Genomic DNA, 27,073 nt, shown 5'->3' with positions numbered 1-27,073 from the left:
CTGAGGCAAACAGGGTCAAGTGACTTGCCTGGGTCACGTTGCTCTTTAAGTGTCTAAACTCAGGCAAATGAGTCTGCTGGACTGCAGGCCTGGCAATCTATCCACTGTACCATCTTGTATGTAGAGTCTATTTTTAAGTTTCCTACTATTGTTGGTTTTTTTCCCTTGCCTTTTGGTAACACAGAGTCGTGTTGTCTCTATTTATGCTGCTGATCAAATCAGATCATACATTTCACATACATTTAAAATAGTGAGGGCAATTTTCTTACCTAAAAAATGGGTTCTTTAAATCAAGAATATTACCCGACTTGAAGCCTGTTTGGTTCACTATGGCCACAATCTGAATGTCATAACTCTGTCTGTAATACAAAAAACAAACAAACAAAAAACACATTAACTTATAATCAGCCTTTATAGTTCTTTTGCTAGAGTGGCATTATCAAGGTACTAAATGAAAATATTTGATATCTCTATGTGCCCCCTTCCTGCTTAATTGGGGGTGCAGAATCTTTTCCTGTAACTGCCTGAAAAGTAATGCAATGAATCACAGGATCACAGAATGTCAGGGCTGGAAGGAATATTAGAAAACTAAACCAATACTTTTCATTTTAAAAAAAAAATCTTTTTTCAGTGAACAAAAATATCTATTTTATCTTCCTTCCCTTAACAAAGGGGAAAATGAGCCCTTGTAACAAATACAAATAGTCAAGCAAAAAAAAAATTCCACATTGACAACGTCTTTAAAAAAAAACCCCAACAACCTGCCTCATTTTGTGCTCTAAGTCCATCACCTCTGTGTGTCCTAAGGTAGGTAGCATGTTTCATCGCTGATCCTCTGGAATCATGGCGCTGATTAGTATTCTTAAGTTTTTCAAAACTGTTTGTCTCTATTAAATGGTCATTACTTTTCTCTTGGTTCTACTCCCTTCACATTGCAAAAGTTCATACAAGACTTCCAGGTTTCTCTGAAACTCTTTCCAGCACAATGGTATATCATGACTATCATCTACCATCATTTGCTGGCCCTTTCCCTAATGGATGGGTTACTCCTTTAGTTTCTAGTTTGTTGACTCACAAAGAGTTGCTAGAAATAATTTCATGCGTCCGGATCCTTTCTCTCTGTCATTATTCACTTTGGGGCAAGCTTTCCTGTTTCCTCTCTCCTCTCCCTCTCCCCCAAACAGCTCTCCCTTTTGGGTTCTTTTCCCAAGATCCCCTGCAGTCCTTCCAACCGACATTCTGTTCCTCTGCAGGTCCAACATTCTATTTCAAAAATGTTTCTCTCAGCTCTTGCTCTTTATAGCCTCATATGGTATTACTGGGTCAAAGGGTCAAACACCTCCTCGTGCCCCCCAATCTTAAAGGTAAGAAAAGTATAGGATAGTAAGGAGAGTCTGGGCTTGAAGCTAGTTCTTCTAACATCCTCACACTCCACACTCTTTTTATGACACCATTTTGTCTCATTCACCAAATCACTAGATCTCAAACTTGGAAGGGACCCCAGGTGTTCAGTCTAACTTTTACTTGAACAAGAGACCCTTCACCCACATTGCCAATAAATGGTCAGTCAGGATATACTTGAAAACCTCCAGTGATGGAGAATGATCCCACTGAGGCAGGTGATTCCCCTTTAGGAAATCTTACACGCGATGCCAAGTGCTTTACAAATACTATCTTATTTGACCCTCATGATGGCCTCAGAAGTAGGTGCTTTTTAAAATTTTTAAATTAAATTAAATTAAATTTATTTTATTATTTTTATTTATTTTATTATTTTATTATCCTCATTTTATGGTTGAGAAAAATGGAGGCAGATAGGTTAAGTGACTTTCCTAGGGTCCCATAACTAGTGTCTGGGATTGTACTTAAATTCAAGACTTTCTGACTCTACTTCTAGTACTCTATCCATGACACCACCTGTCTCCCTGAAAGTATTTCCTTTTCTAAGACTTCAGAACAAAGCAGTCATACTAAGTATTAGATGAGGTAGACAATAAAACCAAAAAACCCAAACCTGCCTATTCACTGGATTGTTTACTTTTCAATTATAGGTAGATAGAGTCTGCAGCTATCAGTGAGCATCAAGCTTCTTTCCCTAGGCATGTTGGAGCCAGCTCAAACCAGCCTGAACCAAAGCTAACCATCGGATTTTCAGGGTGAGCATTTATATATCTAAAATTGGCAAATTTTACAAATCGGGAATTGACTTATTGCTTTTTTTGGCTGGATAGAGTTCAGAACATGTTAATAATACAGATTAAACGTAAAAGTGAATCCCAAGACCATTTCCCACCCATTCCTGCTCTCCCAGGTAGTCTGTTGCTAAACATTTGCCAGCACACCCTTGTCTCTACCATTGGCTATAAAACCGAGAATAGGAAAATAATTGCTTCATGAACCAATTTTCATAAGATGTTATACCCATAAGGAGGGATGATTAGGTGGTACAGTGGATAGAGTACCAGGCTTGGAGTCAGGAAGACCTCATTTCAAATGTGACCTCAGACGCTTTCTACTGGCTGTGTGACCCCAGGTAAGTTGTTTAACCCTGTTTGCCTCAGTTTCCTCATCTGTAAAATGAGCTGGAAAAGGAAATGTCAAACCACTCTCATACCTTTGCCAAGAAAACCTGAAATGGGCTTGCGAAGTGTTGGACACAACTGAAACAAATGAACAACAAACCCATGAGGAGTGACAGCACAGTTACAGGGGCAATGTGGTACAGTGAGGGAAAGTACCAGACAAAAATCAAAGGTCCTGGTTCAAATTCTGGTTCTATAATACCTTGGACAAGTGATGTCCCAGCTCTGGGCCTCTGTTGTCAATTGAGGTAATTTGAAAGGTTAATGCTAAGGTGGTTTCTAGTTAAGAATTCTACAAGGAATGTTTTCCACGTGCAGATGGGGAGTCAGGGCACTAAGGACCCAAAGTCCCATTGCATCTCTCCCACTCTAAGGGAGAAAATCAAACTCTTTGATGACGACTGCAAAGTAGAAATAAAGTTTACTTGGGAAAAAAAGGCAAACCAAGGTAACTGATGTGAGAACATTATTAAATCTATTAGCATAATGAAGCAGCCAAATAAATTATGTGCTGCTGCAGCAATGACTTCCTTTACAGTAAAAAGTCAATTTTGTTGCACTAAATTTGGTGGTATACGGCTAGGTGAAGGCATCCTGTTGCCCTCTTCTCTGTTTTCTCTGTCTGTGTCTGTTTGTGTCTGTCTGTGTGTCTCTCTCAGGCTTGCTAAATCAAATCATTTGGTAGAACCATGATGAACTAATAAGTTTCTTTCTTCCTTCTCAGTCCACTGCAAAAGGCTGCCCGTGTAGTTGTCTGAAGCAATCCCCTTCTTTTCTGTTTTCCAGGCCAGGAGTGAAATTCCATCCTGCAGATTTAGTGGAGACAGAAAACCAGCTGACCCTGGTCAAATCTCCTGTCCCCTTCTAAAAGCCATCTTCTCAGGGGCTCTGTGAAGCTTCTGGTGTCTCTCCTACCCCTCACCAGCCTAGTTAACAAAGCAGAAAACTGCTACTTATTGGAGCTTGGTTACTTACCGCTTATTGGCTACAAAGAGCACTTTCCCTGAGAGAGTTTCTCCTTCCTTGGCAAAAAGAGGAGTCTGAAGGAGGCAGCGCACCTGATACCAGTGAGTCAGGGGCTCTGTTGGGGCTGTGGACAGCCAGACTGTGACCCTGTCAAGCCAAAAAAGAAACAAAGGGCAATAGGAACTCGGGTCTCCTTTCAAAATTCTTCATTTCCCTAGAAAAATCCAACAGTCCTCTGGCTTGGATTCCTCAAGCCCCTTTTCCATTATGTAGGATTGACAAGCTCAACAGGATTTCCTCCATTTGGATAGAGAGAGAGGCTGGTGGCTATTCTTGAGTTCAAGTCTGACCTCAGATATTTACTAGCTGTATAACCCATGAGAAGTTACTCGAACCTGTAGAATCATAGAATCTTGTTTGTGTGACCCTGGATAAATCATTTTACTTTTCTGGGTCTCGCTTTCCTCAATGAGGAAGTAGGACTAGAGGGTTTCTATAATTTCTTCAAACTCTAGATCTATGATTTAAAGTAGGCGTCAGCAAATTATGGCCTGAGGATAATATCTAGCCCATTTGCCTTTTTTTTTTCTTTGGTATAGCCCATCAACTAAGAATAGTTCTTATGTTTTAAAATGTGGGACTGAAATTTGTCTACCTATTTAAAGGCAGAATCACATGGTTAGGTGAAAGATCTTGCCAAAAATCAGGGAGTGAATAGTAAGGCCAAGAAAGTCATTTAACCTCTTGGGACCTCAGTTTCCTTTCATGAAATCAGGTAGTGGTAGGGGGGGAGGGTCCAGACTAGATGGCCTCCAACTACCCTTCCATCTCTAAATTTACTATTCTATGATTCTTCCCTTAAGTGTTGTACTTTAAGAACAATACAAGAAACAAAATGACCATCATAAAACTTTAGACAGCTAGCCAGGATATTGAAGAAGTTGGTGCCATGCCTATTTTTAAGTCTATAATATTATGATATGGTTTTATCCCAGCTTTTCTCTCTCCTAATTCAGGGCTCTTTCTTCTATATTATGTCATCTTCCAACTTCTCCTTACTCCTCAATGGTGGTAGCACAGATCTAATATAAAGGGCCAGAAACAGATGAATGATTAGCATTGTCCTGAACTAGAATGTCATACTCTATTATAAGCAGTAGTAGCTGCATGCATTTAGTTAGCAATTTAGTTAGGAAATTGAAGATTGTGTATGGGAGAGACAGACAGACAGAGAGAGACAGAGACAGAAAGACAGACAGACAGTCAGACAGAGAAAGAGACAGAAAGACACGCAGAGAAATAGAGGTAGAGAGAGAGAGAGAGAGAGACACAGAGAGAGAGAGACAGACAGACAGACAGACAGACAGACAGAGTGGCTAGAAAGTTACAGGAAAATAGCTTTGATTTTCCAGCAAGTAACAAACTCTCAGTCCCTGGAGGTCCTCAAATGAAGACTGGGTAACCACTGTTGGGGATGGCATAAAGGAGAGTCCTGTGCCAGTGTGGATTGGACAGGAGGTTCTCTGAGGTCTCTCCTGCTTTGGAAATTCTCTCATTCTGTAAGTGTGCTAAAGATTGGAAGAGGCTAGGGCTAAGATAATGGATTTAACAGATTGCTCTTGGGTTATGTGCACACTTGCATATGTGGATGAATACAAGTTCTGGCCTGTTGGTATAATCAATATATCTCAAGAAGAATGGAAAGAAGCTTGAAGGAGAGGGAGAATTGGGAGAATTGCAGATTGGGGGTAGGAAACATAAGAGAGTGAGAGAAGAGTGACACAGACTGCAACCCCATCCTTATTTGCTTTCATAACAATATAAATGCCACTGGAACGTCAGAGACCCCAAGGTTACCTCCATCTCTTGCTGAGGAATTGGAGGGGTTATACAACATTTAAAGGCAAATGAAGATTTGGCAATAAAGCCACGAGGCTAGCTTTTTACTTCCTTAAACAAGTCAGCAGCCTATATTCAAGCCAGAAAGGGAGCCTGCAGGAATACCACATTCTGTCACAAACAATCTTTAAGGGAAGGGAACAGGCATTTATGAAGCACTTACTCTATGCCAGGCACTGTGCTCAGTGCTTTTTTTCCTTTTGATTCTCATCTATCTATAGGTGTTTTATATATGTATATATAAAACACCTATAGATAGATGCTATTGTTATTCTACACACATTTAATCTGCAATTAAAGGTTCTGGTCTGGGAAACTAGAATCTGGAGGAAATACTGTGGCAAGAGAGTGAGAGTAATCAACTTAAAATTCTCAGCCACATGCGCCTGCACTAAGGCCAGGTGACTATGTTCATATTTACTGGGGAGAAAAAGACTTGGGTGGATGGGATTCAGAGCTAGGATTTCATTGGTATAGGGAATTCCAGGTGTGGAAATGGCATCTGCCAAAACAGATCACCAACTTTTCTACAACTTGTAGTTGCTTGGGACAACTGAGAAATGACTTGTCCAGAGTCACAGTGCTAGTTAGTATGTGACAGCCAGATTTTGAACAGAGGTCTTCTTGAATTCAAGCTCAACTTATGCCATTCTACCTCTCTTGTGTTAGAAAAAAGGCAAGAGATTTGGTTATACCATAGTAGGTCTGTAAAAGGAAATATTTCCAGGTCACAAACATCACAAAATTACTAATATCATAACTTTTCTCCTTGAAGTTAGAATTCATAGGATCAAATGAGGTAACACAGAAAGCTCTTTCCAACCTTCAAAATGCTACAAAAATGCTAGGTGAAAGAATGTTGTACTAGTCTTGGAGCTGAGGGTCTGGGTGGGTGGAAGTCTCTGCTCTACCATTTAAAAGCATTGTGACCTTGGGCAAACTGCTTGACTTTCTGAGTCTTAGCTTCTTCCATTGTAAAATGGGAATAATACCTGCATTGTCTACCTTGGTGGGTTAGTGTTGTGAGGAAAGTACATTGTAAACCTTAGAGAAATGTGAGTTGTCATTATTATTACAATTATTATTATACATACAGTGATCCAACAAATGCCACATCGAACCAAAAGGCCAGGCCATGGATGAGGCCAGATTGCATCATATGAAACATGAAGGGAATTTCCACTCTGTAGGAAAAGAATGAAAAAGTCTTTTGAGGATACAAAAATAAGATACACCTGGACCATATTTCACAGGTCTGCAAATTGAAGGGACCTTCAAGCTAAGCCCAGGGCTTAGGTTCTTTATCTGTATAAAGTAAGGAAGTTGGACTTTAGATCTTGAAGCACTAGAGAGGGGAAGTGACTTGTCCTAGGTCACATGGGGTAGAATTTGAATTGGTGCCCAGGTCTTCTGATTCTATTGGTCTTTCTGTGACATCAAAGCTAGCTTGCTAAGATTCTACTAACTTTTATTCTTAGACTATATTTGCTATAGCATTGAGCATTGAACTTTCCCTCTTAGTATATCTTAATTGACTGATAATGACAGATATAGAAAGAACTCTAGGACCAGAGAATTATATCATCAGAATACTAAAAATTACATTAGAATGACTATAGCATTTGGAGGGGACTTTAGGACTCTAAAAAGATGACTTTCTTTCTTTTCTTTTCTTTTTTTATTTTTTATTATATACTTAGTAACCACTACTATCAATAAAAAACATTTAACTAAAAGCATAAAAAGTTATGTGCAAGATTGCAAATTCCCCATTGTTTAAAATTTGTTTAAAAATATGTAAATTATATGTATACATGCTATTATAAACATTCTCTGCTTTTGAATTCCCTTTGGATTATTTTTTTACTCGGATCCTTTTTCCCTTGATTTTTGTGGCTATTTAAAAAAATGTAATCATGGTATGTATTATTTTTTATTCTCCTTTTTTCATCTCATCATATATTCCCCTTATTTTCTTTATATTTCTAATATTTATAACTTCTAATAACAATACAATCCACCATATCTGAATTTATTTAGCCATTTCCCCCATTTATTGCATTGTATTATTTCCAGCTATTTTGTCACAACAAACAAAATTTCCATGAATATTTTCATACATACACAATTTTTTACCTTCTCATTAATGCCTAGGTCAATGAGCATGAATAGTCTTATAGCTCTTGATGTATATTTGAATCTTGTTTTCCAAAAAAACAAATGCACAGATACTCTAGCAATGTAATATTATATCTGTTTCTCAATGTTCCTATCAGCATTTAATTTGATTACTTTACCCTATCTGATTCTCAGTTAACATACATTATCAGAACCATAATTTGCTAGATTAGTCTTTAGGTAGCAGATACAGTCTGTTGCCAGGACCATATTCTTTCCAAATCATGTCTTTCCAGCTTGGTTATACCCAGTGGAACTTTTGTTCCAGTGTCACAACCCCTCAGGGATGCAGGATTACTTTCATAGTATGATGAGCATTAAAGTAAGGTTTTTGCAAAATGTTTATGCTCTCTAAGCCATTGCTTTCCCACCAGAAATTATATTTGGATTATGGTCAGGCTTAGATCAACTACTAATCTCATGCAGGTATGTGGGGGATATCTATCTTATTCAACTCATGTAAGATTCTATTCATCTCCTTAACCTCTTATTTAATTTTTGGTTAGATTTATCCAGCTCTGATTTATTTTTTGGTTAGATTTATCCAGTTCTGAGAGGAGAAAATTAAAGTCCACTACTTTTATTATTTTGTTATCTATTTCCATTTGCATCTCATTTAGTTTTTCTTTTAAAAATCTAGGTGCTATAACACTTGGTGCATACAGGTCCAACATTGATAATGCTTCATTATCCAAATTAATCTCTCCCAAATGTAATATGGTTATCCTGTTCATCCCTTCCAATTATATCCATTTTAGCTCCAACTCTGTTAGAGATCATGACTACTACCTCTGCATCTCTGGATCAACTGAGGCAAAATATATTCTGCTGCAGTCCTTCACCTTCACTCTATATTTGTCTCTCATTTTTTGTATAGTTTCTTGTAAACAATATATTGTCAGGTCATGGTTTTTTATCCTTTCTGCTATTCATTTTCTTTACATATGTGAATTTATCCCATTACACTCAATGCCATAATTACTAGCTGTGCATTTCCATTTACTCCATTCCTCCTTACTGTTTTTCCCCCTCTTCCTTTTTTTTTCTGCTGTATTACTCCTCAGATGTCCAATTTTCTTTAACTGATAACTCTTCTATTCACATTGTTTCCCCCAAATTCTCCTTTATCCTTTTCTTTTTCCTTCCTAGTTCCAAATTGGCCTTCCTTCCAAAGGTTCCTTCCTTGTCTCTTCTCCCTTACCTTTTAATTTTTATTCTATCCACCTTTCAAAAAATTCCTTTCTTCTTCCCAAAGCCATGCCCTCCTACTTCTTGATATGAGTTCAATTCTAAAAATCTCTCCCCTCTCTTGTCCTAAGTGCCATTCCCTATCCTCTTACCTCATTCTCTCCTCTTTATTTGTACACTCCTCTCCAGTTACTCACTTATCCTATCCTCCTTCCCTTCTGGTTTTTTTTTTTTTTTTGGTACATTAAGAAAAATTTTACCCTTCTAACTGTGAATGCTGTTCTCTTTTTAGTCTAGGTCTGATGAGAGTAGGCTTCTATTACTACCAGTCCTGTATCCTTCTTCCCCTGCTCTGTGGCTGTTTCTTTACTCATGCCTTCTCCATATGGGACAGAAATGACTTGGTTTCAAAGGAGATGGTGACTCAGTGACCGACTATGGTTCTGCAGCCTCCATTCACAATGACATCCATCTACTCCATATGGTTCAGCTTATCAAAATACAAGTAAAGTATCTTGGTAATTAGAACAATTTTGATCTTAACTGCTTAACTCAGACCAGCTTATTCTTGTTTTTGCAATGATGCAAAACAGTAACCCTGAAATTTCCCCAGTTTTCCATACATCTTTGTAGTCAGAGAGTAGAGAGTAAAGTCATTATCAAGAAGATCTACCTTCGCTGTGGTCAAGAAGAATGATAGCCATTCCTTTGAGGGCCAAAACAAGAGTGGTGGTGTATTCCCAAAGCAATAAGATGGATGAGAGAAGCCTGCTCAGTTCTCTAACTAAGGCCAAGAAGGGAACATCAGCATCAGAATGCCATCATTAATCTTCTTTTGTTCAGAAAGGTGATTTACTGCTTGGAGAATCTCCATAAGAGTTTTGCAGAAATGGTCTTGATTTATGAGACAGTTTTGGATAGTGGAAAGCATGCAGGCCTCGGGCTCAGAAGACATGAGATTCTGATACTGACTCCACTATTTAAAAGCATGGTCACAATTCCTCTAAACTCAATCTCCTCATGTGTAAAATGAGGATAATAATACAGAACCAGAGAATCTCAAAGGTTATCTAGTTCAGACCAATTCTCAAGAGAGTTCTCCTTCCCTTGAAAGTTGGTCATCCACTTCAACTGAAGGCTTCTTGTAAAGGGAAATCCAATCAGATTCATGACAGCCAAGTCTATTTTTTTAAAGTTTGAATTGTTAAGAATAATAACAACAACAAAACTAGTATTTATGTAGTGCTTTGACATTTGAAAAGCACTTTATAAATACTTTATTTGATCCTCAGAACACCTTGGGAGATAGGTGTTTTTATTATTCTCATTTTAAAGATCATGAAACTGAGGCAAAGGGTAAGTGACTTGCCCAGGGTCAATCAGCCAGTAAGTGTCTGAAGCTAGATTTGAGTTTAGGTATTCCTGACTCTAGTTCCAGTGTTCTGATCACTGAGCCACTTTGTTGTCTCAAATCTTTCTCTCACTGTTACTGATTTCTCCTAATTTTGCTTTCTGGGGCCAAGGAGAACAGGTTTAATTTCTTTCTTTCATGATAGCCCTTCATTCTTTCATGATAGCCCTTCAAGTACTAGGAAAAATTGATCATGTCCCTCCTGAGTGTTCTTTTCCTTTTCCATGCTAAACAGTCTCAATTCTTTAACCAATATTGTCTAGCATTTAATCCTCTACTCATCCTTTTCTAGTCATACTCCAGTTTTTCAATATCCTTTCAAAAATGAGATGCCCAGAACCAAAAACACCACTCTGGATATGATCCAACTTACCCCGACTATTTCTGAAGGCTGTTGTGAGTACAAAAATAACACGTCTACAATTCAATTAGTAAGCTGTCAGGTGCCAATGAAAATGTAGAGTATTAGTTATTATTTTATCAAGTAGAAAGCCCAACTCATTGTTAAGATTTGCTTTGGGAGTCAAAAGTCCCAGGCCTGGTTCTGGCTATAGATTAGAGACCCAAAAATTGTTAGAGCAGGGGTACTCAAACTTTTTTGTGTCTTGGACCTGTTGGTCACCTGGTGAATCTCATTGCCCTTTTCTGAGGATAATCTATTCAAATGCATAAAATAAAACACACAAAAGTACAACAGAAACATTATATTGAAATACTTATGTTTGGATCCAGGTTCATTCACCTACTGCAATCCATCCATGAATCTCTGGTTAAGAATCTTTGTACTACAGATTCATTCTGGTGGTCTGTGTACTCTCAACCTGCTTTTTTTTTTCCACCCAAAAGAAAGTGTATCTTTTACCAAGCATCAGGCTGTATTAGGCTAATTTCACCTTCTTATAATCTAAACTATAAAAACAACTTTTGAGTTAAAACTTTAGCCTTAAATAATTCACTGTTTTACTTTCTGCTGGATATACTAATTATAAATACCTAATATGTGTATAGCACTTGACAGTTTATTAACTAGTTTAATAGATATTTCATGTGAGATGCTGCCTGGTCTTCATGAGGTGCTCTGTGGGAAGCAAAGGCTTCCGAAGCAAATAGAAATCTGTTGGGATCTTCTCTCACTTTAGGCATCTCAGTTTCCCCAAAACAGAAGAATAGGAAATGATCTCCAGGGTCCCTTCCATTTCTATAGCCTATGATTTCATGTCTTAGCTTGGTACACTGTGGAGTTTCAATCTCTTGCTCCTTGTGTATCCCTGGGAAGAAAGCAATATTTCTGTGCCTGAACTTCCTCTCTAAAAACAATTGCATAAAAATATTGGTCTGCCTGGGGAGAAAGAAGTAAAACAATTATAAGGGATCCCATGGGAAACATATCACTTTCTAGTAAGATAGAACCAAACCAGTGCTCAACCCTCAAAAGTTTCTCCAGAGAAAGATAACTTTACATATGCATGACCCCAACCTAATCTTTTCATGGACTATGTAGTAAAATCCAACATTGAGTTTTTTTGGGGGAATGATGGGGTTGGAGTGAGATTAAAATTACGAAAGAACAGAAGCAATAATGATTCACACCAACCTGTGCAAGTCTTCCTCTTTGGCTTCAATGAAATTGACAGTATATTTAATTGTCTGAGCCATCAAAATCCTAATGTCAAATGTATCCTGTGGAAAATAATCGTGGATGTTTATATTTTGTCAAGATAAACTAGACAAGATAAATTATGCTGGTGTTTATATTGGTGTTTATCCAAAAAGTTCTGCGCATCATGGAATTATGAAGCATCAATTCTAGATCCAATGTCAAGTTCTTAAGTTAAACCCAATATGGGAGGGACAATTTTATCCATTCATTTATTCATTCAAAAAACATTTATTAAATGCCCACTTTGTGTAAGATGCTAGGGAAGATAGAAAGTCCAAATAAAATATGGTGCCTGATTTCTTGGAACATGTATTCCAGAAAGGGGATTTGATGAATGAATAGATATAGTTAATAAGGCATGATAATGAATCGGACCTCTATAAAATCCTATTCTAATGACTTGTGTTGTTGGGGAGGCAACTTTGAATTTCTGAAGGCTGTGCCAGAAGAAAACAAATTCTAGTAGGTTGTACCATTTTGGAAAAGCTTTGCATATACTTCCAGCAAGTTTTTTTGTCTGTTTTCCAAGAACTGTACCAGCTAAATTCAGATAGGCCACTGAGCTCATCCATCAGTAGTTATATCTTCAATATATCTGTAATTATACAATACAGTAAGCAGACAATGAACTAGGCCTAGAATTAAACAGGAGGAAGGGAATGGAATGGATTGCCTTTGTAGAACTGTATAGTTCCCCAGTTTCTCCTTGAAACAGACACATTTTTGGGGGGTATTTGTTAATTTAATTCAGTATTTACTAAGTGCCTACTGCATGCCAGTTTCTGTGCTAGTTATTAGGGATTAAAGGACAAAATAAAACACCCTAATCCTTGAAGGAGTTTTTATTTTAACTGGCAGAAGCGACATGCATACAGATTAAGTAAATACCAAATACATACAAAGGCAATACGAAGTAATTTCATGGGGGGGTACACTAACAATTTGGGAGGCCTGTGTAGGGCATGGCATTTGAGCTGAGCCTTGAAAGGATGCTAAGTGATTAAAAGAGGTGGAAGTGATGAGGGAAAGATAGCATTGCTGGCATAAGGGTCAACCTGTGCAAACTTGTGGAGGCAAGAAATGGAATGTTATATTTGAAGAACAGCAACTGGGCTAGTTTGGCTGGAAGAGAGAGTAGGAGAAGGGGTAGAAAATGAAATCAATTCAGAAATTGAATTGGAGGAATAAGGTGAAAAGAGTTTATACAAGAGAACCAATCATGTTAGGAAAAAAGATAGCTATGAAAATATTTTGGAGGTAGAATTTAAAAGACATTAATGATGGGAAAGTAATAACTCAAGTCTCAGTTTCCTTAACTGCAAAATAAGGATATATATACTTTACAAGATGGTTATGAAAAATCCTTTGTAAATATCAGTGTTATATAGATGTGAGCAATCACCAATAATAGCAATAGTATTAAACAATAATAAGACTAAGCTCTTCTTTTTTTTTCTGACTTTTCCTTCATATTTGCTATTGTTCAATTATTTCAGTCATGTCTGACTCTTGGCAAACCCATCTGAGATTTCTTGGCAAAGATACTGAAATAGTTTGCTATTTACTTCTCCAGCTCATTTTACAGATAAGGAAATTGAGGGAAACAGGGTCTAGTGACTTGCCCATGGTTACATATGGTTAATAAATGGCTGGGGCTGGATTTGAACTCAGGAATATGACCTGACTCTTGGACTGGTACTCTATCTACTTCATACTATGTCACAGCAAACCCAAGAATTTCCCCAGACCTATCTTTTCATATTCTATAGGAGAAGGAAGATAAACTCATCATCTTAGTTATCCTGTTTTTCCTAAATAAAATTTCTCCCCAAACAAGCAGTTCTTCTGTTGTGTATGTGGTGGCAGACAAAGGCAGTTATAAATTGCCCCACAGAATTTTCTGTTTCCTCAGTTTTCTTAACTGGCATTGGTATCACCAAAGCCAAGGAAAACAGATTGGAATTGTTAAGTGTTGTGTGAGTACTTTAATGAGACAAAGGAATTGATCAGAGAAGTCCAATGGGTCTTGTTTTGTGTTTAGCAAAATGTGAGAGACATTTTAAAGTCATTTTAAGTCCAGAACAAAGATCTGAAAGAGTTTCCTTTCCTTTTTCAATAAAAAACTAAAAAGTCTAGTGGTTTGAACTAGTAATTCAAGCTTGTGGCTGCCATTTCTACTTCAATATAATCTAAGTTCCTAGAGGGTTGAGATGGTTTCATTTCATTTCTCTACTCTTGTACCAAGGGTATGCTTAATAAATGCTTGCTGAATTGACTTGGATCACAGAACCGGCATTTTGCCATTTATGCTGGTTGGACTGTGGTTTAGTTTCCAATCTAATCAGTTTTTCCTGGGTGACCAGTGACTCCGGTAAACACCATTCAGGTGAAATAGATGAAATAGATGGCTGTCTGTGTACTAGGGTTTTGGAAGCACTGAAAAAAATCCTTCTCTTCCACTCCCTCACAGTCACCTCACTTTGCCTTAGTATCTCATGCTTAAAAATTTCTTGTTGAATTTATCTAAGACATATTTCCAGAAGGCCTGGGTTAAATAAACAATAAGGATTTCTTAGAATTATAAAGGATTTTAAAACAATGTTGCATGAGAAATAATAATAAAATCCATCAATACCCATTATTAGCTATTAATATTTTAACATGGATTACATTAATTCCCTAGAAAAAAAGAAGGCTCTTTCCTGAAGGAATAAGGCATAGAACAGGTTAAATTTTAATTGTGGGTTAGGGAGATGGTTTGAGAAGGGGTCAGATCAGGGAATTCTGCCCAGAATGAGGTCTGGGGTGTACCATCATATTTGGAAGCCCTGGGCAACATGAGCTGGCTGGGCTGAGAAAGGGTGTGGTGGGACAAGGGAAAGAATACCAAAAGGGAGTCAGGAGTGTCTCTTTAATCATATTTGTATTCTTACTACCAAGTACAGTGTGCCTACTTGGCATACACATTAGATGTTAAATTAATTCTTGCTGACTGAATTATTGATAAAGGAGAAGAAATCAAAGGAGATATGGAAGGGCACAAAACCTGAACTGTTAGCAGCAGAAATCCCTTTCTGATGCCTTTAAAGAAATACTCTGGGTCTCCGTACAGTAAGAAGGAAATAAGGTATGACTACTAGGCAATTCCAGATAGTAGAAAGACTGAGAACAAGAGAGCAAGTGTATGGCAGAGCAAAAGTGATTAACTATAAGGCAAATCTATGGCTGCTGGAACCAGCTAATTGGGGCTTATCTTGAGAAATATCAGGAATTTCTTTGATGCTGGTGATATGAAATGGTCACTTCTGGACTGACTGATATAAGAAATTATTGATATTTGGCACTGGGGTGAGTATTGACTATTGGATCCAGTCCAATTCAATAATCATTTCTTAGGCACTGTGCTGAATTCTTGGGTTACAAAGATAAAATGAAAAATTACTAGAATTGGGAAGTGAATCTTAAAGGAGATAGTTTGTCCTGGAAGAACTTTACCAATAAAGGAGTCACAAGATTCACTTGTCTCAGAGTTTGTGATGGTGGTATTTTGAGAGGGATACACTTCCCCAAATGTTTCTCCTCAAATGTCCTTCAGCAATTTGATTGAAGGAACGGGCCTGGGGCTCTGGGTTCTAGGTTTCCATACAACTTGTTGGGGAGTGGCAAAAGTTTAGGGAACAGATGTCTCTAGAGGAGACCTGCTCTACTGTTAAAAAAATCTTCAACATTTTTGAACTTTTCAAACAATATTCCTCTTCTTTGTAATAAATATTCTTAGGTTTCCTCATTTGTAAAACCTTTCTTTCCCATTCTGTGCTTGTCCCATCCCTCTCCTCATCTTCACTCATAAACCTTTTAAAAATCTTTACCTAGTCTGGATGGCACAACTTCCTTAGTACCTTCTCTCTTCTCTCTTCTCAATTTATTTTATTTTATTTTATTTTTTAAACCTTTACCTTCCATCTTAGAATCAATACTATGTATTGGTTCCAAGTTAGAAGAGTGGTAAGGGCTAGGCAATGAGGGTTAAGTGACTTGCCCAGGGTCACACAGCTAGGAAGTGTCTGAGGCCAGATTTGCCCATCTCTAGGCCTGGCTCTCAATCCACTGAGCTACCCAGCTGCTCCCTCTCTCTCTCTTCTCAATTTATAGCAATATGAATTTTAAGTTCCTCATTGGACTAGATGAATGTAATAGCCTTTTAACCATTCTTCTGGCCTCCACTTTCTATAACCTCCCAACTCATTCTATCCTTCCTACTCTTGCCAAGAATATAGTATAGGCTCTTAATAAATACTTGTTTGATGAATGAATAAATGTCAGTCCTACTTCTTCTCTATGGACTAGTCTTCTCACCAACCTAATACTTGACCTCACTGCAAATCAAAGTAAAATTTTTTGTTGAGTATTGTGGTAGTTTGTAAAGGAAGGTATAAGATTAAAGAAGATATATTTAGATCCTTATGTCTTAGAGATTACAGTCTAGTATATGCCATGGTTCAATAATGATTTGGAGAAATAGATCATTGCTCCAATCCCAGAAGTGCTATTTATTATCTGTGAGACTCTGAGTAAATCACTTTTTTCTGAGGCTTAGTGTCCCCATTGGTACAATTTTGGTGTTGGAATGAGAGTCTCAGAGAGCCAATAAAGAAGCATTCTACTCTCTTCTTAGAAGAGAGGAGGGGAATTATTAGGGCAGAATGTTGTATACATGGGCATTGTCTTTGGCTTGGTTGTTTTCTTCTTTGTTACAAAGGAAAGTTCAATTTAAAGAGGACAGAACTGGGGAAGGATGGAATATTTTCAGAAATAACTCTACTGCAAAAATAAGATATAAGACATTAAAAAATTATGTAGTTGAGCTAAACCATCTCTAATGTATCTTTTACTTGCAAATCTTGTGACTTATGACATATTCAAAAATAAAGGAGTTATATAATAAGATAGCAAAATGTATTAGAAAGTTGCAAAACAGATTGTTATGTGAGATCTTGAGGGCAAAGGTCACTACTGAGAAGAGTGGAGAAATAAGAAATGGTTTTCTGGAGGCGGTGATATTTGAATTGGGTTTAAAAAGAAAAAGGTAGGCAAAGAAAGGAAGAAAAGCTATTTCCGATATAGGGAACAGTGAACAAAGGTGCTTTCTTAGAAATGTAACTATAAGCCTAGGACTCCTCAAGAGGAAAGAAAGGATGTCTTGTCTCAACCAATACCATCTTCCTTGAAGCTACATGGATGGCCCCAGTGTACTGTAGTGACGCTGACCATGAAGACCAAATTATATGGTGATAAACTTTTGAGATAGCCTCTGAGCTATTATTAATGTCCTTGAATATGTCTCTTTTTATAGGAGTTGTCTAAGAAAGAGCACATGAAGGACTAATCAAGATAAGCCAGTAATCTTGAATAACTAGGAAAAAAAAAGAGCTAAAACATATGGAAACATGGTTTTCCTGCAGCCATTTCCATCTCCAAAAGTTGTTCTGGTAAGGATGCCAAGCCCCAGAAAGAGAGAGTACACTTACTACAATTGGCTGTCTGAAGTATTCATCCACGGCCGCACCACGGAGGCTGGAAAGATTGACCCCATAGAAACTCTGCTGGTACCTAGAATGAGTAACAGAGAGTATAATTTTTGGGGTTGAGAGCCAGGGTATATGCTAATCCTCTCTGAAAGTCCAGAGGGATAGGATAGGATAGCAGTCTGTCTACAGAATTTAGAATGTGACTTCTAAATGTCTTTGAAGGAACCTGATAAAACGTTGGGTCATATGGACAAAAAAATGACCTTTTATCAGGTAGATCACAGGGTTAGTCTATGTCTTTGGTGCTCTGAAGGTCAAGAGTACATGAGACTTCTTGGGAGGCTGGATCAGTGATATCTACTATGGCTGAAAAATTAAGGGTTTCTGGAAACTAGAGAAAAAAATTAAATAAAATGGAGGAGGACATGTCTTAGTAGGACAGTGGGGAAAGACTCTTAGGGCTGGAAAGTTTCCTAGTTCTATTTACTGAGTAGATCATACCAGGTAGGCAGTTGCCCACATATCATGACCACCCTTGTTTGTACTGACAAATGTAATTAAACATCATGAAGCAACATAGAATAATGAATGACACCATAATTAAGAGTTGGAAAGATGTAGGTTCAAGTCTTTTCTTTGACACACATTATTAGCTTGTAACCAAGGACAAATCACTTAATCTTCTAATGCTGTAAGGCAATACTCTAAGACTATGATTTACAAATAAGTGATGTTGGTGGAAGCAATTTTTATATTGGGAGTATCCCATTTCCTGCAGTAACGAAGTGACAGGTCTGATAAATATATATTATATCATAAATAATAGCATATTGTAATATATTGAATTGGGTTTTAAAAGAAAGGTAGGAATTCACCAGGCAATAATAATAGACAATAGAGTGATAACTAGGTGGATCAGTAGATAGAGAGCCAGGCCTGGAGACAGGAGGTTCAAATCTGGCTTCAGATACTTTCTAGCTGTATTACCCTGGGCAAGTCACTTAACCCCGATTGTCTAGCCCTTACTACTCTTCTATCTTAGAACCAATATAGTATTGGTTCTAAGACAGAAGGTAAAGGTTAAATTTTTTTTTAATTGAGTGTATATAACCCAAGAATATTACAAAAATTCCCTTTATTAAAAATCTTAAAAATAGATTTACATCATAATTATTTCATAGCTTCCCTTTTCTCTACTCACATTTTCTCTATCACACTACCTCAAGCCTTTATCACTTCTCATAGACTATTACAATAATCTAATTGATGTCTCTGCCTCAAGTCTCTCCCTACAGCTGTTAAAGTGATTTTTATAAAGTCATTCCCCTAGTCAACAAATTCCAGTGGTACCCTATTACTTTTATGATCACAGATAATTCCTTTGGCTTTTAAAAACCTTCATGATCTGGCTTCTCCAGGTGGCAGTTAATTCCCTCCATCTAGATCTCTCTAAAGATGATAGTTAACACTCTTAGACTCAGTTTTTCACATGACGACAGTTAACACTCAATTTTCTCACAAATGAAAGTTAACTATCAGTCTTCTTCCTCAGGAAAATGGCAGTTCAAACTTAGTTGTCTAATAGTAGAAACTCCTTCAGCCATCACAGTTCATTGTAAGATACCCAAGAGTCTCTACTTTCTTAAAGAGTAGCCATAGTGTCTGTGGACAGGTCATTGAAGCTGTATATATTTATATGTATTTGTACATGAGCAGATTGTTTCATCTGTCAGAAGGGAAGCTCTTTGAGAGCAGAAATTACTTCCTGAATTTGTACCCCAAGTGCCTAGTTCAATGTCTGGAACTTAATAGGTGACTAATAAATACCTGCTGATTGATTATAATAGTAAAAGCTTAGTCAAGTATAGAGAATTGCATCACCAGTAGGTTGTCCATCAGATGACTAATTCTTTGCATATGGAAATCTACAAATTAATTTAACTGTGGAATTCTCAAGGTGAGAATGATGACAAAGCTGATGTATGGAAATGAACCACATTGATATCGATATTCTCATTATAAAGGAAACTAGAAGTCTAAATCAGTTGAGGCTAAGTAGATACAATGCCCACAGGTTCTTAGCCAAATATAGGAGTCTGGGGAGATTGTTTCATTATGGGTCCAAGAGCAATAAGAAATAATTTTGTTATAATAATTGGTCACTTTATCTTGGAGAATCCATGATGAGCATTAACAAAAAGAAAACCTGAAGATATTTGTAGCTTATGTGCCCATCTTTATGTATTGCAGAAGATGAAGAAGTAGAGAGATGCTAGGAATAACTAGATAAGAGCTTCCAAACCTTGATGTTCACTGAGTTTAATGTAAAGGTGATTATAGTGAAGGGTAGCGAAAAATACACTGGAAAATATAACAGGATCAGGAAATGAGGGAGGCTTGTAGACAACACAGGACCCTCATACCTGTATGCCATGAAAACTTTAAGAAGAGAGAGATGGAAGGCATTGGGCATGGCAATCATCAAATTCACCTAAAAACAATCCTGAAAATATCTCAATAGAATAGAAATGGCTGGTTACCAATGTGGGAATCACTTGCGAATCAAATGGCTGAGTGCATTCAGACTATCGGCTTGTTAGAATCAGAAAAAAACCTTCTATATAAGACCCCTCGACACTCTTCAGGGATGATTATGGTAGAATGTGAGCAGTGGTCACACAGGAAGGTGTGAGTCAGTTGTGATTTGTGCCACCAGAAGTACTCTCACATATGTGATCACTGACCCACTGAAGTATAAATATAAGAATCAATGGACAGGGGGAAAGAACTCAGAAAGAGACAGTAACTTCTCAATGATTATAGTCCAAAGTAGAAAAAAACACGAGTTTTTAGATGAGAGGATTTTCATTCAATTCCCAGCTTTGCAATTTACTTGGTCAAACAATTTCCCCTTTCTGGCCCTAGTATCCTCATCTGCAAAATTAGGGGATGGGATTAGAAGATCTTTAAAGTCTTTTTCCCCCCAGTTTTAAATCTTATGATGATATTTCCATATAAGATGAAACTTATGGCCGCCACTCCCAACTTCTGTTAGGATGGATTACTTTTTTTTCTCATTTATTCCCAAAACAAATGTGTCTCAGGCTTCCCAGAGCAATGCCAGCTCACATCTGCTTTAATTATCTTATGCTGCACTTCAGATGGAGATATAAAATTTCTAAGAACTGGGAACACGGCTCTGCTGGCACCCTCTTCATACTCAGGCAATGGGCTCTTTTCCCACAATTCTCCCCTCAGGCCTAGGGGAGTTGCACATTTGTAATATCACCAGTGTTGTTGCTGCCATGTTTTAATTAGAATAGCCTGTGTGCACAGTGAACTAGATACACACATATTTACACACATGTATATGCACGTACACTTCCTCTAAAAGCTTATGTTGTATCCTAAGAATGGACCATGGGGGCAGCTGGGTGGCTCGGTGGATTGAGAGCCAGGCCTAGAGATGGGAGGTCCTGGGTTCATATCTGACCTCAGAAACTTCCTAGCTGTGTGTGACCCTGGGCAAGTCACTTAGCCCCCATTGCCTAGCCATTATCATTCTTTTGCCTTGAAGCCAATACACAGTATTGACTCTAAGACAGAAGGTAAGGGTTTAAAAAAAAAAAAAAGGGATGGACCATAATTTGGTTTCTCTGTGCCTACAATAGATGAAATATTTTTGTTGTTCATCACAACATTTCAGTATTTCATGGAGTTATTATGTCATTAGTAGGGGTTTCGCTCCCTCCATCAACAGAGATTGCCTTTATGCCTTTGTGGCTACTTTTCAAAGGCTTCTGTGCTCCAAATGTTATCACCATGTGGTCAATCTTGTGAGGAGTCTCTCCAAACTTCACTAGGCTGGTTCTTGGACAACAATATACATGGTTGGTCAGCAAGCTTGTTTCAGAAGAATTTCTACCTTTGTAGGACCTGCCTGTCATGCACTGGCATAGCCTCTGAAATTCAGGGTCACCTCTCCAACCACAAAGAATCATCAGACAATTATTTTGGTGGAAGGAGTAACAACTCACATTTCTATAGTGTTTTAAGTGCTTTAACAATACTATGTGCTTTTCCCATAATTCTGTGAGGCAGGTATTGCATATTATACTTATTGTTATATTATTATGATAGTACTGTTAAATTATACTTATTGTTCAGATGAGAAAATTGAGATTAAAAAAGGTTAAGTGATTTGGCCACACAACTAGGGAGTGTCAAAACTGCTTCTCTTCTGGGTTGACTAAGAGTTTGGAAGCAGTTGTCTTTTAATGGAACTCTTTTTTTCTCCCAGTGGACAAAACCAAAATCCCAGAAAACCATATTCTTTTCCTAGAATATCATAAAATGTTAGAACTACAAGTGACCTGGTAGACCTTTTAGCCTAGGAGCCCTTCACTTAAGATCCACAGCTTTAGACTGTACTGTGGATATTTCATGGAGTCCATGGACTTGGATAGGAAAAATTGTATTTTGTTTTCATTAATTTCTAACTGAAATTTAGCATTTCCTTCAATTAAAAAAAAAGATTATTCTGAGAGGGTATTCATAGACTTCAGACATGACTTTTAAAATGATAAGAACTCCTAATCTGCTCCAACTCTTTTATTTTTACAGAGGAAGAAACAGAAACTCAGAGGAAGGGCTTGTTGAAGATCATACCCCGATAAAGAGGAGAAGCAGTATTCACATCCTGGTTTTCTTATAGCACACCTTGGGCTTTCTACTCTAGTTAATTGCTTTTGTTTGTCTTATAAATCCTTGTTCCTTACAGATACACAGAACCCCAGGAGTTCAAATTTCTTGAATACATTGGTGTTATGGGTTCTTTTGTTTTTATTTTTAGTATTTACATGAGCCCAAAGGATGCTCTGGCCTCAACTGTGGACTAAATAGTTAAGCTGGAGATACCTAAGAGGATAATAACCCTTAAGGCCCAACAGCATTTCAACACATACACCTTTCCTTCCCCCAAACATGGTTAATATCCACAAATATATATGTCTTTTTAAAAAGCAATCAAGGAACAGTTAGGTAACTCAGTGGATAGAGAGCCAGGTCTAGGTTCAAATATGGCCTCAGTACTTCCTAGCTATGTGACCCTGGGCAAGTCACTTAACCCCACTTGCCTAGTCCTTACCACTCTTCTGTCTTGGACCCAATACTTAGTATTAATTCCAAGTCAGAAGGTAAAGATTTTTTTTAAAGAACCAACCAAGGACAATTATTCTATTCTTTAGGGATTCAAAGGTTCAGTTATCTCTATGGAGATGATTACTATATCTATATCTATATATATATGTGTGTGTGTATGTATATATATATTCCTACTCTTTCTCTTGGGCACTAATCCTTTATTACTAATGTGTACTGGACACTTTCAACTATTTCAAAGTGATCTTAAACTCAACATATCCAAAACAGAATTTTTCTTTACCCCAAGGCTGGCCATTTCCCCCAACATCCCTATTTTCTCAAGGGTACCACCATCCTTCTGGTCACCCAGATTCACAAATTCAGAGTCATCTTTGACTCTTTATTATCACTCCCTGTCCCTGACTGCCCCTATATCTAATCTTTTGTCAAGTCTTGTCAATTTGATCAACACATTTTCTCTTAGATCCTCTCTCTCTCAATTTTATGATGCTTAATAAATGCTTATTGATTGAGTCAATCATTTATTCTTAGTGATTTGTAAGATGTCTTGGTACAAGTCAATTTTCTGGCACAAATGATTGTAAAGGGTCAAGAAAATTTATTTTTTCATACTTTTTTTTTGGCAAGGAGGGGGACCTAGAACTGTGATTTTATTAGTTTAGAGTACTCCTTAGTGAGCAAGTTCCCTACAACAATGTAGATCAGCACCTTCTCAGCAAGTTACTGCCTTAGAGTCACTTAAGAATTTACATGACTTGCCCAGGATTATGTGGCCAAAATATGAAGGCAGGTCTTAAAACCAGGAATTCTTGGTTCTGAGGCTAGCTCTCTACCCATTATGGCATGTTGTCTTTCTTTCCTTCCATTTTAAAGGCTTTTTACAAAAATAGGCCTTTTTGTCTTTGATAATTCCACCAATGTTTAGGAAGTGCCTCCTGTGTGCCAGGAACCATGCTTGGCACTGGAGATGCAAATTATGTCAAATGGAACCAAATGTGTCTTTTACTTTCAGATGGAGTCTATGAAATAGCTAAAATTCAAAAGTGGATTCAGAAGACTTCCCTTGGGCAATGTTGGCATGAACTTAACAAATAATATATTAGCAAAAAGTGTTGAATAAATTCTAAGTCATGAAGATTTTTTTTTTTGGTGGAAAGAAAGGGGTTTATAATGGCAACTCAATACCAGATTATCACCATCAGAAACTACAGAAGCATTATCTTTAAGGGTTCTGGATTTCATGATCCATTGAGGTTATACAAGGAAATAGTGGAGAGAGTGCAATACGTCACAGCAAGGCTGTAAATAGGGTACTTAGGAAGCTAAAATTACATTAACAAGAAGCTCTCTGTCTTTCATGGAATAAAAGATAACAAATACAGATACAGACCTCAAAATAGTCTGGAGAGTTCAGTCTCTACAGGATACTGGACTGTTATCACAGACAAAAACTTTTGCCTACAGTTGCCTAGATTTAACAACAATTCTGAAAACTTAAAGACAATATTTGAATATCTCTTAGCATACCAAATACTTTTTTTCCAAGTTACATGGAATGAAAAAACTTCTAAATATAGAGGCCCCATGAGATCACAATCACATGAGAATGAGATGGGGTACATATTATAGCCCTGTCTACTACTTGAATTGTGTTAAAGTTGTTTTTGGCATGCTTAGAAAGGATAAACTTACATTCTAATACTTTTATTCAACTACAAAGAGCAGTTAACAACAACGATAATAATAACAATAAAAATAAATATATATAACAATAATAATAACTTTATATACTGCCTTTAAAATTTGCAAACATTTTATAAATATCATTTTATACTTTTAACAACCCTGGGAGGTAGGTACTTTTATTATCCCATTTTATAGATGAAGAAACTGAGGAAGACAGAAGTTAAATGCCTTGTCTGGGGTCACAGTATCAGAGGAAGACTTGGTCTTCTATACTTCAGGTAAAATACTCTATTCACTATAATATATATATATATGCATATATATATATGTATGTATGTATAAATCAACCTCTATAATTTTCTGTAGGACTTGGAATATAAAGGAATGAAAGCAAGATCTTGAACTGTCCCAGGACTTGATTTTATCTGAACCCTTTTGAAAAAGATGAGAAAACAGAGAGAGTAATAACATTCACTCTCTGTCTCTGTTTCTTTCTCTATAATTGTTTCTCTCTCTCTCTCTCTCTCTCTCTCTCTCTCTCTCTCTCTCTCTCTCTCTCTCTCTCTCTCTCTGTCTCTCTTTGTCTCTCTGTCTCATACAAACACATATAGACACCCACCACAGAAACACCAAATCTGAGCATTGGAAAGGATCTCAGGGATCATTTGGTTTCATCTGAATTGGAGGAAGAATCCCCTCTATAACATACCAGGAGTGATTGGTCCTCTATTCTCTGCTTGAAGAGCTACTGCCTGGGAGGATCAGGAAAAGCCTTAGCAGTGGGAGGGGGAACTTGGGTTAAGCCTTGAAAGAAGAGAGGGATCCCCAAGAAGAGTGTCAAATTGAGGTGAGACAGATGGGAGTGACTTCACCTCACTGTATCTCAACACCTTTACATTTGGCAGAGTGTTTTCATTCTGACCTTCCTAAGGAGGTAGCATGAATATTAATTATCATTCCTAATGTGAAGAAGGTGAAATGAAGGATCAGAGAAGCTAAGGGACTGTCACATGTCTGCTAAGTGTCCCAGTTGAGATTTCAATCTAAATCTTTTGACTCCAAGTTCAGTATTTTTTTTATTTGATTGTTTACTTAGGGCAATGATTTCCTTCAGGAAGTCTAAAGTCTAATGAGGGTGGTGGAGATATGACATATATGCAAATATGCCTAGCATAAAATTTGTGGTTCTATAGAAATTTTTCCAGAGCTGTCTAACTCTTTGTGATTCTATTTGGGGTTTTCTTGGAAAAGATACTGGAGTGGTCTGCCATTTGCTTCTCTAGCTCACTTTTCAGATGAGGAAACTGAGGCAAATGTGGTTTAGTGATTTGCCCAAGGTCACAACAACTAGGAAGTGTCTGAAACTGGATTTGAATTGATGATGAGCCTTCCTGATTCTAAGGCTACGATCCTATCCACAGCACCACCTCGCTACTCTGATGGCACAAAGTAGAATGTGATAAAACCAAGGGAAAAGTGAAGAGAAAGCACTTGATGCCAATTTTGTGAAAGAAGAACTCATTTTCAGCTAGAGCATCACAGCAAGTACCCTGAAAGAGCTGACACCTGAGCTGGACTTTGAAGAGGCCATATTTCAAAGGTAGAGATGAGACAGATATAAAAGGAAAAGCACAAACATTTGGCTCTTCTTTTTGTATCACTGGCCCTTAGCACAGTGCCTGGAATATAGTTAGAAATTAATAAATGCTTATTGATTTGACTTATTGAAAGAAACTGCTAGCTCGAATTGGCTTCTGGGCTCTGAACATGGCATCTCTTAAGTTACTGTATCCAAGAGAGATTATATCTGGACTAAGTTATATGAGATAAATATTTGAGTACTCTACACTGAACATGGCCTGTATCCAAGAAAAAAGGGTAAATAAGGGAAGACAACTAACAGAATTCAGGCTCTAGCTGTACTTAAAGAGAAACTCGGAAAAGTGAAATAAGTTGCCCAAGGTGACTCTCAAAAAAGAGTGTCAGAACCAGGATTCGAGTGACCTTGTGATCTTGGACAATTCACTTTACATCTCTGAATTTCATTTTCCTCATCTGTAAAATAGAGATAATTTTTATACTATGTACTTCACTAGATTGTTGAGGGGAAAGTTCTTTCAAATCATCAATTGAATTATTGCTTTAAGCCAATGTAAGTGTAGCTTTTTTTTTTTTTTTTGTTACTTGGATATATACAAAGCTAATGCAGAGCTTAATTTGTAAGCCTGTTGGAGATCATAACCTGAAAAGTTTCAATTAAGTGGGCAAATGTTATCATTTAGGAGTTAGATGCCTTCTCATTACTGTGTATTTTTGCTCCATATGTTATTACTCGTAGATTTAATACTATAGTTAATTAATTTTTAATTATTTAATTTAAGTGTAAATAGTTCTCTATTCTGTTTATAAACAAATGGTTGCCAGTTCTGACTGCGAATACTCTATTTCCAGTTCATGTGGGAGGGAGTCAGACTGTTAAACTAATGTTACCAATATCTGGCACCATCTGGTATTTGGTGACAGTGACCTGGTATGGAAGGAATCCCAAGGAAAGCATTTAAAAGTCTTGCCAGGAGTTACCTCAAACTTCATAAATTCTATCAAGTGACAAAGGCTGCTGGGAAAGAACCATGCTCTGCTATTTATTACCTTTTTAACTGGAAGTAAGTCATTTCCTGTGTTTGGGCTATAAATTCCTCATCTGTAAAATGAGGAGGTTGGATTAGATCTCAGCTCCTATATCTGATCAGTCTTCAATCTAAATACTTTATCTAAACAGAATGACATTCAATAGAATTAAACTTAATTCAAT

General features: G+C 37.3%; 1 protein-coding gene across 1 annotated transcript in view; it reads right to left on the bottom strand.

Annotated features, from left to right (window-relative positions):
* Positions 1 to 265: 265 nt before the first annotated feature.
* LOC123230865 (histone-arginine methyltransferase CARM1-like) overlaps positions 266 to 27,073 on the bottom strand; it is a 259,765-nt gene continuing 232,957 nt past the window's right edge. The window contains exons 8-12 of the mRNA XM_044657043.1: positions 17,413 to 17,494; positions 11,819 to 11,904; positions 6,542 to 6,631; positions 3,558 to 3,695; positions 266 to 359 (exon numbers count right to left, since the gene is read on the bottom strand). Coding sequence (XP_044512978.1) covers positions 266 to 359; positions 3,558 to 3,695; positions 6,542 to 6,631; positions 11,819 to 11,904; positions 17,413 to 17,494 — 490 coding nt within the window. The remainder of the gene's footprint in view (positions 360 to 3,557; positions 3,696 to 6,541; positions 6,632 to 11,818; positions 11,905 to 17,412; positions 17,495 to 27,073) is intronic.

The sequence above is a fragment of the Gracilinanus agilis genome, chromosome 1 (assembly GCF_016433145.1).
Source record: "Gracilinanus agilis isolate LMUSP501 chromosome 1, AgileGrace, whole genome shotgun sequence".
Classification (NCBI taxonomy): Eukaryota; Metazoa; Chordata; class Mammalia; order Didelphimorphia; family Didelphidae; genus Gracilinanus; species Gracilinanus agilis.
Note: the sequence above shows the minus strand (reverse complement) of the source record. Positions and strands in the feature narration are given on the sequence as shown.